The sequence below is a fragment of the Cetorhinus maximus genome, chromosome 6 (assembly GCF_964194155.1).
Source record: "Cetorhinus maximus chromosome 6, sCetMax3.hap1.1, whole genome shotgun sequence".
In the NCBI taxonomy this organism is placed as follows: domain Eukaryota; kingdom Metazoa; phylum Chordata; class Chondrichthyes; order Lamniformes; family Cetorhinidae; genus Cetorhinus; species Cetorhinus maximus.
Window position 1 is genome coordinate 17,968,902 of NC_135884.1, and position 16,573 is coordinate 17,985,474.

Below are 16,573 nucleotides of genomic sequence, written 5' to 3' on the forward strand. Positions count from 1 at the left end.
GACTGCAAAAGGTTTTTAATATTGAAAAGCATAAGGCATTACATATTAGTGGCAATAACAGCAATAAGATTAACATATCTAGGTTTAATTATTCCCATTCAATTAACAGCTTAGTTGAAACTGGGAATTTACCAAGCACATGTGAGAGCCTCCATCTTACTTCAGTGTGCTGCCCTAGTACATTTGTGTGTTTTAAAAAGCACCCTGTTGACCAATGTAAAGAGCAGTAATACAGATGGCAACCTGACCATTCACTGCCAGTGTTCTGGATCAGTAGAACTTTACACCTTTCCACAAGTGGAACTGTGAAACTCATGCCAGTGATCATCCATCGGCTGCTGCCATAAAAAGTCACAGAAGCAACAAAATCTCCATCCACTCACAGTTTAACAAAATCCATAATGTGATTCCAAACGGTTACATTACGATCTATTTTACTTCGATTAAAAACATTAATATACAAGTAATGGAATAAAAATAGAATAACTAAAACAAAGACTAAGAATGTGGACTCTCCTGCCTCATGGACACTATGGTGGTGGTGGAAATATACAGATGATGAATTATTTAGAGACTGTTGTTTCAAACTGGAGCATAATTTGGGACAGACAGAGCAAGCACCAGTAGAATCCAAAAATGATAGAAACACTTTGCTGCTCAGGCAACCTCTGTGGAGAAGGTGGTAGGGTAAACGTTTCAGGTCAATGACCTATCATCAGTACTGACAAAATGTCTTCATCCTGATGTGTTAATCATACCTTCCGCTCTGCAGATACTGCCTGACCAGCTGAGTGTTTCCAACATTTGCTATTTCAGATTGCCAGCATCTGCAATATTTTGCTTTTTGTTTCACTCTTTCCATTATTAACAGGAATTCTGGATGGTCATTGTTGACAGGTTTTATTGCATCCATTTACTACCTTAAACTTAAGTGTACTACGATGTTGATTAAGGAGTAAAGTCAGAGAGGCTGCGACACAAACTACGAATGAAATTTTGTTTTATTTTTCAAAATACAAATGCATTAACTCGGTCCTTTCGATTTATGAAAGACCTAATGACAGCAGAATTATGCTGTTGTAAATACAGTATCAGTTGAAAAATGATCTGATAATACTAAAGCCAGCAGTCTGGTTGGGTTATTGTACAAGCCCCTCCCAGCAGGCTGGTCAGGTTATTGTATGTGTCCCCTTTCAGCAGACGATTACACCCACCCCCGCCCCAAGCTTCCTTCCAGCAGTGCAGTTTCACATAGTTCCTCGTAACCTTGGTCTTGTTAGATAACAGCAAATGCAACCAGTATCAGAACTGCAAAAAGAAAAATAGGGTTGTTATCACATTCAGTATGCTTTTAATGACAAAAGAAGAATGCTTGGTAGGGGAAGCATTTTCAGTACCAGGCACTGCCACTTTTATTTGCCACACATCTGGTTTAAAACAAATTTCCTACAAACTTAACATTTCACATCAGGTAGAAGGCACAAAACTACATGCAATTGATGTGCAAACCAAGACTTTGCAAATATTACTCTTTAATCAGTCATTACAAAGGGCACAATATAGCTATACCTTCTGGTTTTCCTCTAGAGAGGCACAGCTAAGAACAGGAATTCGCTGTGACTTGGAACCCACAAGCTCGTGGCATTTATACCCTTGAGTACCTTTCCCCCTTCAAACTATTTTAACTCCATATGAAACTGTAAATATAGAGCAATCAAGCAGTTTATTAAGAAAATGGGAAACTACAGGGAAGAAGGAAGGGGCAGCAAAGAGAAAGGGGGTAAATAGTGGCAATGGGGACTGCAATGTATAGAGAAAAGAAGAAAGGAAAAGAAACAGAGAAGGGTGGTCAAGAGTGAGGGAGACCAAGGTGGAAGGAATGAAAGAGAAAATATTGAGGGAGAGGCCGAGAAAAGGTAGAGAGAAAGACAGGGTTGGAGAAGGGCATCAGAAAAAGACAGCAGGAGGAGAATGGAAGAAGAGAAAGTATGTAAGAGGTGGATGGGGACTGACAGAAGATGGGCAAGGGGCTAGCCAATGGTAATATGTCAATCAGGGAATACAGAACATTGGAAAGGATACCTCAGTGATGAGATGCAACGAAGAGGCAATACTCAGGCGTCTACAGCACAGAAGGAGGCCATTCAGCCCATCATGTCCGTGCCGGTCAACAAAGATCTGACTACATTAATCCCATTTTCCAGCGCTTGGCCCATAGCCCTGGAGACTATGGCAATGCAAGTGAACATCTAACTACTACTTAAATGTTACGATAGTTTCTGACTCAACCGCTTTTTCAGGCAGTGAGTTCCAGACTCCCACCACCCTCTGGGTGTATTCTATGCCTCAGCTAATAAAGCAAGTGTCCCACATGCCTTCTTCACCACCTTATCTACCTGCCCTGCTACCTTCAGGGATCTATGGATATGCACACCAAGGTCCCTCTGATCTTCAGTACTTTCCAGGGTCCTACCATTCTTAGTGTAATCCCTTGCCTTGTTAGCTCTCCCAAAGTGCATTACCTCACACTTTTCCAGGTTGAATTCCATTTACCACTGCTCTGCCCACCTGACCAGTCCATTGATATCCTCCTGCAATTTATGGCTATCCTCCTCACTATTTACCACCCCACCAATTTTTGTGTCACCCGTGAACTCCTTGATCAGACCCCCTACATTTTAAGTCCAAATCATTTATGTACACCACAAACAGCAAGGGCCCCAGCACCGAGCCCCGTGGAACCCCACTGGAAACAGACTTCCAGTCACAGAAACATCCCTCTACCATCAGCCTCTGCTTCCTGCTTCTCAGCCAATTTTGGATCTAACCTGCCACTTTGCCTTGGATTCCATGGGCTCTTACTTTCTTGACCAGTCTGCCATGAGGGACCTTATCAAAAGCCTTGCTAAAGTCCATGTAGACCGCATCAGATGCATTACCCTCATCAACACTCCTGGTTACCTCCTCAAAAAATTTGATCAAATTTGTCAAACACGACCTTTCCTTAACAAATCTGTGCTGACTATCCCTGATTAATCCGTGTTTCTCCAAGTGCAGATATACTCTGTCCCTCAGAATTCTTTCTAGTAACTTCCCCATCACCAAGGTTAGACTGACTGGCCTGTAATTTCCTAGTCTATCCCTTCCTCCTTTTCTTTTAATAATAAGACATTAGCAGTCCTCAGCTGTGGCCAGAGGGGATTTGAAAATTACTGCCAGGGCCCCTGATATCTCTTCCCTTGCCTCCCTCAACAGCCTGGGATACATCTCATCCGGGCCTGCAGATTTATCCACTTTTATGGCCACTAAACCCGCTAGTACCTCCTCTCTCTCTATATTAATTTCCTTTAATGTTTCACAGTCCTCCACCCTGATGTTTATATCTGCGTCGTCCTTTTCCATTGTGAATACCAATGCAATGTATTCATTGAGGACTGCAACCATGTCTTCCGGGTCCCCACACACATTACTTCTATGGTCCCTAATTGGCCCTACTCTTTCCCTAGTTATTCTCTTGCTCTTTACATATTAAAAAAAACCCTTTGGGTTTTCCTTTATTCTACTCATCAATGCTTTCTCATGCACTCTCTTAGCTTTCCTAATTTCCTTTTTAAGTTCTCCTCTGCACTTTTTATACTCATCTAAGGACTCTGCCGTATTGAGCCCTTGGTATCTGCCATTAGCTTCTCTTTTTTTCCTTAATCCTAACTTTTATGTCCCTTGACATCCAGGGTTCTCCGGACTTAGTCCGCCCCTTTGTCTTTACGGGAACATATTTGCCTTGTACATATTTGCCCAATACATAACAGCATTGCTGAGAATGAAGATGGATCAAGGAAGAGTACCCATGTAGAGCAGGTGACCTGGTGAAAAACAATGAGTACGAATAAGCTGAGCAATTGTGGAGCAAAATGGGACAAAACTATCAAAATTCCCAGCCACCTCCATCCCTTGACTGGTGACCCGAAATGTCCCCACAGCCCTATCTGGATTCCTCCCCAGCCACTGTACCTCCCACCAATAATCTCAAACAAAAGAAATTGAAGGTGGTATGGAGACAAAACATAAATGAAAAGAAAACACAATAGCAATACAAGCAAAACAAAATTAAATGACGCAGAAGCAAAAATATTATAAAGACACCAGAAGTAGACAGAGACCAAGAAAAAGAGATATACAGGCCAAACCAAAGGTAACAGGTAAGCAAGTTTTTCCGTGACTTATGAGCAATGTATTAGGAGATCTGCTAATAGCAAGTCTTGCTTAATGTATTTCATGTTTGTCATACGTAATTCCTGTGACAGAATTTGTTTGTCATGCTATTTATACTATGCTTTGGTATTAGATCTGTTCAAAATTCACATTCTCCCCTTTTCCCCACCTCTGAGACTGCTCAATATGTCCATACGAAAAAGAGTATATGCTGTTCTTAAATGAGCGACGTTACTAGTCACGCAGTTCACTCTAGCCTATTAATTCCTGGGGAGTTACCATTGACCAGAAACTGAACTGGACCAACCATTTAAATATTGTGGCTACAAGAGCAGGTCACAGGCTGGCAATTCTGCAACAAGTAACTCACCTCCCGACTCCCCAAAGCTTGTCTATCATCTACAAGGCACAAGTCATGATAACTCTCCACTTGCCTGGATGAGTGCAGTTCCAACAACACCTAAGAAGCTCAACACCATCCAGGACAAAGCAGCCCACTTGACTGGCACCCCATTCACCACCTTAAACATTCACTCCCTCCACCATCGATGCTCAGTGGCAGCAGTACCATCTACAAGATGCACTGCAGCAACTCACCATGCCTCCATCGATAGCACATCCCGAACCTGCAACCTCTACCATCTAGAATGACAAGGGCAGCAGACCCATGGAAACACAACCACCTGCAAGTTCCCCTCCAAGCCACACACCATCCTGATTTGGAACTACATCAACATTACTTCACAGTGGTGGGGTCAAAATCCTGAACTCCCTCCCTAACAACATTGTGGGTGTACCTACATCATATGGACTGCAGCAGTTCAAGAAGGCAGCTCACCATCACCTTCTCAAGGGCAATTAGAGATGGGCAACAAATACTGGCCTTGTCAGCGACCCTATATTCTGTGAAAGTGCATCAAAAAACTCAGCAACTTCTCAACACCATTATTGAGGTTAACTGGACCAGCTATATCAATACCACAGCTATAAGAGCAGAAGAGCTGGGTACTCTACAACAGGTGACTCATCTTCTGACACCTCCATGTCTCACTACCATCTACAAAGTGAGGAGGATAATGCAATATGCACCAATCGCTTGGATGGTTCAGCTATAACACCAATCATGCCACTCAATACCATCCAAAACAAAAGTTTGCTGAATTAACACTCCAACCACTGATGTCAATATCCACCCCTTTCATCACTGGTGCACTATGGTTGCAATATGGATTACCTACAGAATGCACTGCAACAACTCAACCAAACCTGCTTTGACAAAAGAGACAATGGCAGCAGTGTCATGAGAACACCATCTCCAAGTCACACGCCACTCTGACTTGGACATAGGAGTAGGCCACTCAGCCTCTTGGGCCTGTTCTACTATTTAACTAGATCATGACTGATTTGTACCTAAACTCTATTTACCTGCTTTGGTTCCACATCTCTTAATACTCTTGCCTAACAAAAATCTATCACTAAGTTTTGAAATATTCAGTAGTCCTAGCCTCAACAGCTTTTTGAGGGATAGTGTTCCGAATTTTCACCACTCTGTGTGAAGTGCTTCCTGACATCACCACTGAATAGTCTTGCTTTAATTTTAAGGTTTTGTCCCCTTGTTTTGGACTTCCCCACCAGAGGAAACTGTTTTGGTCTAACTAACCTAGCAAATCCTTTAACCATCTTAAACACCTCAATTATTTCACTTATTAATCTTCTATACTCAAGGGAATACAAGCCTACTTTATTCAATCCGTCCTCTATTCAACTCTTTTAGTCCCTGGATCATTCTGGTGAGCCTGTGCTGCACCCCCGTCAAGGCTAATATATCCTTCCTGATGTGTGATACTCAGAACTGAACACAGATGGGGCCTAACCAGAGCTTTGTGCATCTGTAGCATTACTTAGATTTCTGTTTACCAGTCCTCTTGAGATGTAGGATAGCATTCCATTAGCCTTTTTGATTATATTTTTGTTCCTGTCCACCAGTTTTTAGCAGACATATACCATCATTCATTTGATGTTGTTGACTCAGTATCTTGGAATTCCCTGCCTAACACTGTTGTGGGAGCACCATCACCACAAGTGGCACAGGAAGGTCCACCATCATCATCTCAGATAGGCAATAAATGTGGCCAGTGACATCCACATCCAGAGAACAAATAATGGAAAGCAGGGACTCAGTGGGCTAGTTCAGCACACTTCCCTTTTAACAAAGTCACTGCACTGCATAAAAGCAATGATGCTTAAAATAAAAAGTCTCATTTAAGGAGGAAGTCAAACACATTTGAGGAACTCATCTACCGAGAAGCAAAAACCACTGACTGCAAAATAAGACTTGCACAGAAAATACTGAATCAAGATAATTTATGCAATACTGAGACTCAGCAACTGAACACCATAGAACAATTGGGCTGCAATTTTCAACTCTGATAAGTTGAGTAGCACAGAAGCATTGAGAACAGCTGAGCACTACCATGAATTTGCTGATTTTGGTGGTGGGGAAGGAGCGAGAAAAGACTCACATTTTTGAGGAACTCTTCTGCGACGATGCGAGCTCTGGCGTTTAATGACAGCTTCATTTCACTGACTTCTTTGTCAATCTCCTCCATGAAGTGGATGACAAAATCAACTAGTTTGTGTTTGTACATTTGTTCAGTATGGAAATTGGTGATCAGGAAACTGATGTCATAGCCCTGCCAGGAGAAAGGAAACAAGGAGGCAGTAGTGAATCTCATTTAATACACTTACAGACATGTTCAATTCTCTCCAGCAATTCAAAGGGGACAGGAATAATACCTTATTCCAAACCAATATAAAATAAATGGTGACTTCCCTCAACAGATATTTTCATGCTCAAAAACAAAAATACCTGGAAAAACTCAGCAGGTCTGACAGCATCTGCGGAGAGGGATACAGTTAACATTTCAAGTCCGAATGACTCTTCTAATGAAGAGTCATTCGGACTCGAAACATTAACTATATCCCTCTCCGCAGATGCTGTCAGACCTGCTGAGTTTTTCCAGGTATTTTTGTTTTTGTTCTAGATTTCCAGCATCCGCAGTATTTTGCTTCTATCTTGATATTTTCATGCTAACTGAATACAAAATTTAAGCTGAGTTCTGGAAAATTTCTGTCTGAAATATTTCTGGCATTAATCCTTGTCAAAGTTTTTGATGAATACTGTTCTCATCAAGGTGAGACTTTATCCCATTGGGTCTGGGTTCAGATCCACATCCCAAAGATAAGAACTTTGTATGCTAACCCACTGCACAACCCAGTCTCTTCAACCGTATTTTCAATAAGAAAAATTTCATTCTGCATGCTAAAAAAAAAGCAATCTTCAGTATTTATCACTTGCACATGTGGAGTACATAAAGACCTCATTTATGAGTCAACATTGATGAAGTTCTATGGCATCATGATAAAAATGGGCAAGGAAACCAATTAGCATCCTCCTTCAGCTGGTGAATCAGTGTTCCTCCGTGTTGAACACCACTTTGAAGAAACACTGAGGGTAGCAGAAGCACAGAATATATTCTGGGTGGGGGACTTCAATGCCCATCACCAAGAGTGGCTCAGGAACACTACTAGTGACTAAGCTGGCTGTTTCAAGGACATAGCTGGGTCTGCAGCAGATGGCCTTAAGCAATCTACCTATCGTAGATGCACCTGTCCATGACTGCATTGATAGGAGTGACCATCGCAAAATTCTTGGGGAGACAAAGCCCTATCTTTACACAGAGGATATCGGCCATTGTATTGTGCCAAACAGGATAAATTCACAACAGATCTCAAAATTCACTGGGTATCCGTGAGATGCTGTGGGCCATCAGTAGCAGCAGAATTATATTCCACCAAAAATCAGTAACTTCATGGCCTCACATATTCTTCACTCTGCCATTACCATCAAACCAAGGGACCAACCTTAAGGTTCAATGAGGAGTATAGGAGAACATGCCAGGAGCATCAGGTGTGCCTAAAAATGACGAAGCTACAACATAAAACTACATGAATGTTAAAAAGTAGATATGCTATAGACAGAGCCAAATGATTCCACAACCAAAGGATCAATTAAAGCTCTGCAATCCTGCCACATTCTGAGGCAAGTAGCTCCTGACCCCCCCAAAGCCTTTCCACTATCTACAAGGCACAAGTCAGGAATGGGATGAAATACTTTTGATTCGCCTGGATCAGTGCAGCTCCAACAACATGCAAGAAGCTTGACACCATCCAGAATGAAGCAGTCCATCTGATTGGCAGTCCATCCACCACCAATGCACGTGGCTCCAGTGTGTACCATCTACAAGATGCTCTGCAGCAACTTACAAAGGCTCCCAACAGCACCTCTCAAACCTATGAGCCCTACTGCCTGAAAGGACAAAGGCAGCAGGGCGCATGGGAACACCACCAACTGCAACTTCCCCTCTAATTCACACACCATTCTGACTTGGAAATATATCGCCATCCTTTCATTATTGCTAGCTTAAAATTCTGTAATTCCTTACGTAATAGCGCAATAAGCATACCTTCATCACCCACACTGCATCAGCTCACAACCACCTTCAAGGGTAATTAGGGATGGGCAATAATTACTGGCCTTGCCAGTAACACCCATATGAATGAATGAAAGAAGTATTTAAGTTTGAAATCTCAATGATAAACTTCCACAGTGTACCATCAAGCAGTAGGACATGGGCTTTGCCCAGAATGATGTTCAAATTTCATGTAGACCACTGGATACATATTCTTGCCTGCCCAATCCCTCAGACAGAAAGCCTGGCATATCACCAGTGGGCTCACAGAAGGTGCTCAACATAGAAGAAAATAGCTTTTTTTTTTAATGTTTCAAACCAGGGTGGAAAAAAGAGGATCTATAACTGGTAGGATGTGCAGTGCACACAATGTTCTGGTTAAACTTCTATTTACATTTTTGAGGAGATGAGCACTTCCTAAATGCGTGCTGCACTGCATTCCCACCTCCTGAAGCATACACAGAAAGAAGTCACTGCCTTCGGCAGGGCAGGAGCTGAAAATAGTTGGGGAAAAAGACAATGAAAGTTTATCATTGAGATTTCAAACAAACACTTTTTTATTCATAGAGTATCTGCAGATCAAAAGACTTCAACTGACCTCAAGTCCTTAACACTGTCTAACTGACAGGTACCGCTGAAAAATAAGTCTTAAATTGAAGTGCAAGCTCTGTATATTGGCATTACCTCAACAGCTTTCCTCCGGAGGATGAAGAAATTCTCTGCTCGCATCATCATAAACCTCATGAATTTATGACACAGGATCTTTTCAATCTCATCTGCCTGAAATTAAAAACACAAAACTTTAACAGGTACAAACTCTAACCTGCCTATAGCTCATGACTAAAGGTACAGGAATGTCTTTAAAATATTAACGTTTTTGAGGGCAGCCAATAAACAAGGGTAGCACATGCAGACTTGTCAACGTGCCACTGAAAACTGTTTGGGGGGAGCTACAGAAGGGAAGAAACAATTAAAATCTGTTGAGATGAAACAGTAAAAGAATTATGAATATTCGCCCACACTTATTTTTAAACAGATGTTGACTGCTGCACAAAATGCAAGCTTTAGCAAAATTAGTAAGGGGCTGGAGAACCAACATATAGCGCTAGAGAGAAGATGCAGGTTTCCATCTAGAACTATAATGAGTTTCTAACATCAGCTATATGCTCAGACATCCCTATGTAGCAACAAGAGAAACAGGGAAGATCAGAGGGAGAATCATCACTCAGCTACCAAACAGAGGTTGTACATGGAATTAAATCAGCAAATACTGGAAATACACAGTAAGTCAGCCAACATCTCTAAAGAGACAAGACAGTAAACATTTCAGGCTAAAACTTTAGTCAATGTCCTGCTAGAGTGTTATATCTAAAATATTAAACCATCTTTTTTCTTTATAGTGGATGAGTGATCCAGTGTGCATTTCCACCATTATCTATCTTTGGTTTCAGAATTTTGGCATTTGCAGTATTTTTTCCTCCTTTTGCTTAGATAAGTTCATGCTTTGTTTTACAAGAAGGGGATTAGGACTGAAAAATGACCAGATTTGATATTAAGGGACAAAGCAATGGCATGGACAGGGGTCTAGAGCAAGTTAATCATCCTCCTTAATCACAGGTGATTACAGCTTGCCACGGTGAAATAAAAGTGAAGGGGTGGGGATGAATTTAGAGGAATTATAAACCTTTAAGAGTAGGTTGAAATGAGAAGAATGAATATTATTGCCGTTGTTTCCAGTAAAACAACTGCATCATTAAGGAACCTCCCTTTTAAATCTGAATATGGAAAAGTCACAGTTAATATTTTTGAGAAAAAACAAATTCCTCCCCAGCTCCTAAAAGGTAACCAAAGAAAAACTTCCAGGACATCTAAATCGAACATTATTAAATAGAGTCCGGTTGACTATTTGACTCGGGAGCAAAGACGATTTAATTTCCACCTTGCCCCCATTAATGAAGGGCAATCGATCTTCACTCACTATCTCAACTTCCACGCCAAGAGATGAATGGAATAATCCAGGTCTTACTAATTACAAGCACGGACTAAAAGGCAAGCTAGATACTGACCTGTTTGATTGCAATGCTGACTCGTACAGAGTTTATTGAGCCCTCAATGAGGACTTTCTCCTTCTCATTCCTGCTGATGATCAAGGGCTGCAACAGCAGCTCTTTACTGCTCCTGTTATTGGCCAAGAAAAAGTTGTCCATTACTACCCAATAATTAGAATGAATTCTAGGATCTCCACCAACTAATTTGTTTTTTCACAAAGGTCCTCAAAAACATTCTCAAATGCTGCATGTAGGTGATCTGCTCCCTGATCTCGACCTGCAGCATTCCTAAGCTTGACACCAAGTTGCCTGTGAGACTTAGTTAGCTCTCCACTTAACTTCCTATGCCCTAACAAAATAAGTGTCTCAGAAATTACCCCACAGTACAGTTTTGATGAGGTAGATCAATATTGTATCATTCTGTGGGATGTTGGAAACACAGCAGTCATTATTGTTGCAAACACCATAGTATCCATACTTAAAGTTTATAAGGCACTGGGACCGGATGAGATGCATCCAAGGATACTGAGGGAAGTGAGACTGGAAATTGCAGAGGCACTGACCATAATTTTTCAGTCTTCCTTAGACTAAGGGGTGGTGCTGGAGGACTGGAGAATTGCAAATGTTGCACCCTTGTTCAAAAAAGGGTGTAAGGATAAGCCCAGCAACTACAGGCCAATAAGTTTAACTTCAGTGGGATGGAAATTTCTAGAAACAATAGTTTGGGACAAAATTAATAGTCACATGGACAGATGCAAGTTAACTGAGAAAAGCCATCATGGATTGCTTAAGGGAAAATCATATTTAACTAACTTGCCGGAGCTTTTTTTGAAGAGGTAAGAGAGAATTGATGAGAACAATGCTGTTGATGTGGTGTACATGGACTTCCAAAAGGCATTTGGTACAGTGCCACACAACAGACTTGTGAGCAAAGTTATTGCTCATTGAACAAAAGGGACATGGATACAGAGTTGGCTGAGCGACAGGAAAGAGTGTGTAGTGTTTAATGGATGTTTCACATGCTGGAGGAAGGTTGCAGTGGAGTTCCCCAAGGGTCAGTGTTGGGACCCTTGCTTTTCCTGATATATGTTAACGACCTAGACCTTGTGTGCTGGGCACAATTTCAAAGTTTGCGGATGATACAAAACTTGGAAGCACTGTGAACTGCGAGGAGGATGGTGTAGAACTTCAAAGGGACATAGACAAGTTGGTGGAATGAGTGGCAGATGAAGTTCCATGCAGAGAAATGTGAAGTGATTCATTTCGGTAGGAAGAACATGGAGAGACAATAGAAAATACAGGGTACAACTCTAAAGGGGGTGCAGGAGCAGAGGGACCTGGGTGTATATGTGCTTAAATCATTGAAGGTGGCAGGACAGGTTGCGAGAGCAGTTAATAAAGCATACAGTATCCCAGACTTCATTAATCGGGGCATAGAGTACAAGAGCAAGGAGGTTATGTTGAATGTGTATAAGTCATTAGTTCGGACTCAGCTGGAGTATTGCGTCCAGTTCTGGGCCCCACACTTTAGGAAGGATGTGAAGGCATTAGAGAGGGTGCAGAAAAGATCCATGAAAATGATTCCAGGGATGAGGAACTTCAGCTATGAAAATAGATTGGAGAAGTTAGGACTGTTTTCCCTAGAAAAAAGGTTGAGAGGAGATTTGATAGAGGTATTCAAAAATCATGGGGGGATCTCAACAGAATAGATAGGGAGAAATTGTTCCCACTCACGAAAGGATTAAGAACGTGAGGGCACAGACTTAAAGTAATTAGTAAAAGAAAAAAAGCGATATGAGGGGAAATTTTTTTAATGCAGCGAGTGGTTCAGGTTTGGAATGCACCGACTTAGTGTGCGGTGAAGGCAGGTTCAAGTGAAGCATTCAAAAGGAAATTAGACTTAGCTGAAAAAGAATAATGTGCAGGGTTATGGGAAGAAGGTGGGAGAATGGAACTAGGTGAGTTACTCATTCGGAGAGCCAGTGCAGAAACGATGGGCCAAATGGCCTCCTTCTGCACCGTAACAATTCTGTGATTCTGAGTATCAACATTTCATTTAAAAAAATTCCCTACACATCCTATTCTCAAACAGTACATGCAGATAATCTTGTTCCCAGTTCTCTACCACACCACTAAACTTCTCACTTGTACAAATGCATTGCTGGCAGTCAACTCAAAGTCATATACACAGACAATCTAAAAATAAACGCACACACATTTATCCCTAGAAGTAGACAGACAACTGCATTGCAGATTTCTTTGTTTCTCCCAAGACGATGCTTCATCTGAGAAATCTGAAAGCCAACTGACCAAATTTACAAACCAACTGTGCCCTACCTCACTTCCACCTCTGGTTTATTATGGCGCTCCACCACCTGTGATGAGAAATTTTCCAGGCAGAGTGCTGCTTGAAGCGTGGCACGAACCGCATTCAGGTACGGACGGAGTGTCGCCTATTGAAAGGAGAGATAAACAAAGTTAAAATAAAGTTTAGAAAAGCCTTTAGGGCAATTGCACCTCTAAGGGACTCTGTCTATGTTAGAAATACCCCATTTTAATCTGTATGTTAAAATCTATTATAAAACACATTTCTTGTTAGCACAATTGTAGTGTTCACTAATGTGACAGCTCTCAGAACAGTGGCCTAGATCATTTCATTCCCCTCCCTTTAACTAATGGGCAGGTAGTCAGTGAACAAAGGTGAAAATAGGTAAACCAAACATGACAACCTGGAAACTATAAATTATGGATAAAGCAACTTGCTAAAATACTTATACAATGAATAATGGTGGAACAATTAGCTATAGGTAGTCTATAGCAAAGTGTAATGGCAAAAGCCTAGTAGAAAACTAGGTGCAGATATCCCAAATGCAAACTACACCACACCCACTGGACATCTGTCACAAAATACTGATTAACAAAGCTGTCAATGTGCATATAGTTGTACATGCAAGACACTGGGAGAAAAAAAAACTAAATTTAATTGAACTAATATTACCTATGGACCATATATCGTTTTTATTCCTTTATGATGTTAACTTGGATGAAAGATGCTTTACCCCAAAGACCATTAATGAATCAATTAGGTTTTAATGAGTCACTTTAACTAGTATTAGATTTATTTCCAGTTTAAAAAAAAATCTGAATTCAAATTCTCAAACTGCCATGATGAGATTTAAACATTCTCTGGAGGTTTTTGTCTTTATTTCTGGGTCACCATGCCAGTAGCATAACCAATATGCTACCATACCTGCAAAACATATGCTTCACATTGGAAACTCATCTGAGTACTCTGATTTTACACTGATAACTTAAGACATAGGGTCAATTCACTATAATTCAACATTGAAAAATATTTCGCCAAGTGTAACATCAATATTCTATGAATACAGTAATAACTGGAAGCCAGTTGTAAGCTATCAACTGAGCATTAAGCCTCATCCAAAATATTGCCCCCATTTCAGCTTCACAAACGGGAAATACAAACTTGATACCTATATTAGGCCCGGTCAAATTAGGTGTCAGATACTAAACCACAAACAACCATGACAAAGCACACAGCTCCAAAGACAGCCATAAATCAGCAACGGAAGGGAGATCGCCAATCCAGTGAGACATTCTCAGGCAAGGAGCAGACATTACAATTAAGCATTAACTGTGCCAAATATTAAAAACTAGAACGGTCACATCATCAACCCCCTCCCTCATCTCCACTGAAGAAGCTGTAGGGGCGGGAGAGGTCACGGATTCCTAGCCCAATGCAAGGCATCTCAGGTAGGATGCACAGGTAGTGTACCCTGCAGTAGTAAAACAGTGACAAAGACCATTAGATATTCAGAGAGCGATGCCCGGCCCGGCCCAAATACCAATGGGTCCAGCCCTGGCCCAGTGACAGCCTCCAAACAGGAAGCGCTGGGTGTGGATCTACCCCTGCCCTCGGGGGACGGGTGGGGCCCTGCTCACGCTTACTCGACCCGTTACTCCGGCTGACTCCAGAGCCACCCTATGCGTCCCACCCCAGTGTGAACGGGCCCTGCCACCCTCACACAAAACTCCCCAATTCAGGACCCTCTCCGTGTTACCCCCCCCTTGTTACCATCGTCTCCCCGGAAGGCGGAAATGTCTCGCACGCATGCGCGGAAGAACTAACACGCCCCCGCCCCTACCCGCTCCGGGATGTACCATTCCACCAGGTTACCTAGGGGGAGTTGGTAACAATGACTTAATATTTCTGCGTGTAATTTAACATAATTTCATCTACATACTACAGAAATATTATGTTAAGATTTCAAAATCAAATAACGGCTTGTCTAAGATTTTTTTTTCGAGAGATCTTACCCTTTATGAACATTGTGGTCTCTTCCTCCCCCAGGCTTGTATGTTCTCTACTCACTGGAATGGGGTGAGGTTTTGAATTTAACCATGTAGTAAACATGGATTTTATGTTAATGTTATTTATATGCTCCTTTAGCAGACTAATTCAAGTGTGTACAATAGTTTTGACTCAAAACTTTAAACTTTCTATACCTTAGACAGATTTCAAGCACTGTTTAATTTATTGTTCCCCCCTCTTCTGCACGCGACTTTGAGCTGGTCCGAAGCGCCGGAAAAGGACGTGGGCTATACCATCACGTGGGAGTGGGAGGGGAGGGTTGAGGGTGTGTAGCGGCTGAATGTTGCACTGTTTTAGAGGATTTATTGTCTCTGTAGGTTCAGTTGCTTCACCGTTTGGATCGTAATAGTCAACGAGTGAGGCTGAAACGTTTAATGGCTGGTTGTGTGCGAGGAGAGTTATTGTCTATTTGCCAGGCACCCCCTTCTCCCCCACCCCTCCAGCAGTGGTAAAGCTGCTGATGGAGCCCGTTCCCAGGTAAATGTAACAAAGTCTTGGTGAAAATGTGAGGGAACCCGGGACCTAGTAACAAACTCTGTTTCATTAACCACCCCCACTGCAACCCATAGTTGCTGTTCCTCCTTGTACAGCAGCTTGAAATCAGATGTATTTTGTGCCTCAGTCACTGGGGGGCATTCTGGAATTTTTAAAAAAGGGGCTTTATTTTAGAGGTTGGAATCTAATGGTTAAGATAGGGGGAACAGCACTATTACTCACCCCTGGACTAGCAAAAGGTGCACTGGGAGCTGGAATTGTAAATTGGGCTTTTGACTCAAAACTGATCTTACACCTACATTAATGCCCTGTCCTTCCTGTGTCTCATGGTACCTTATTTGTAAGTTAGATAGATAATGGGACAGGGCAAATTGTCTAATGCTCCTGTCGTTAACAGCTGAGAAATTTGGGGTGGGTATTATCCCTTGATAGAAGATGAATACTGAATGTGGTTTTACTTCACTACACAATTTTCATGCAGCTCATCATTGATTTTTTTTGACAATCTAGTCTTGATTCTGAATTATTTGCAGTTTTTTACTGCACTTGCACTTTGTTTCTAACTTTAAACTGAGATGTTAACCCAGTGTTTTTGGTCATTCTGTTTTTGGTTTGATGAGTGTTCCAGGCTTTTAATTTGTTCTGCTGATTTTTGAATAATAGGCACTGTTGGGTGGTGGAGTGGGTTAATACACTCTCCTTTAACCTGTCTTAAATCCAACACAGTCTAATGGTTTGAAAGAGTATTGTAAGCATCCAATGTGAAATGAGTTGGCCAGTCCAAATCCCATGCTTAATGGCAAAAGTACAAAATTGCACATCTTGGTCAGAGGTCACAAGGTGTGTATATAAATTGTAATTAGAACACAATGTTGGAGTAAAGGGTGACTGTG

General features: G+C 41.7%; 2 protein-coding genes across 9 annotated transcripts in view; one reads left to right on the forward strand and one right to left on the reverse strand.

The window, feature by feature from the left end:
* On the reverse strand, window positions 1-14,964 carry arpc4 (actin related protein 2/3 complex, subunit 4). Of its 2 annotated transcripts, none has more exons than XM_078543311.1 (6): window positions 14,889-14,964; window positions 13,130-13,245; window positions 10,811-10,922; window positions 9,429-9,524; window positions 6,735-6,905; window positions 1-1,308 (listed from the first exon to the last, which is right to left on the reverse strand). In XM_078543311.1, the coding sequence occupies exons 1-6, from the start codon at window positions 14,889-14,891 to the stop codon at window positions 1,303-1,305; spliced, it is 504 nt and encodes a 167-aa protein (XP_078399437.1). In that variant the 5' UTR covers window positions 14,892-14,964; the 3' UTR covers window positions 1-1,302. The 2 variants fall into 2 exon arrangements, with proteins under 2 accessions (XP_078399437.1, XP_078399438.1); XM_078543312.1 differs by lacking the exon at window positions 14,889-14,964 and adding an exon at window positions 14,287-14,305.
* The window catches only part of tada3l (transcriptional adaptor 3 (NGG1 homolog, yeast)-like), a 16,968-nt gene continuing 14,869 nt past the window's right edge, over window positions 14,475-16,573 (forward strand). Inside the window, exon 1 of one of the 7 annotated variants that reach the window (XM_078543305.1) lies at window positions 14,475-14,552. Coding sequence is in view for 1 of the 7 variants with exons in the window: in XM_078543303.1 (XP_078399429.1) it covers window positions 14,551-14,566 (16 nt within the window). In the remaining 6 variants the exon portion in view is untranslated. Of the gene's footprint in view, window positions 14,567-15,439; window positions 15,663-15,702; window positions 15,792-15,833; window positions 16,092-16,573 lie in introns of those variants that run through there. The other 6 variants (XM_078543303.1, XM_078543304.1, XM_078543309.1 and 3 more) reach the window with 6 other exon arrangements.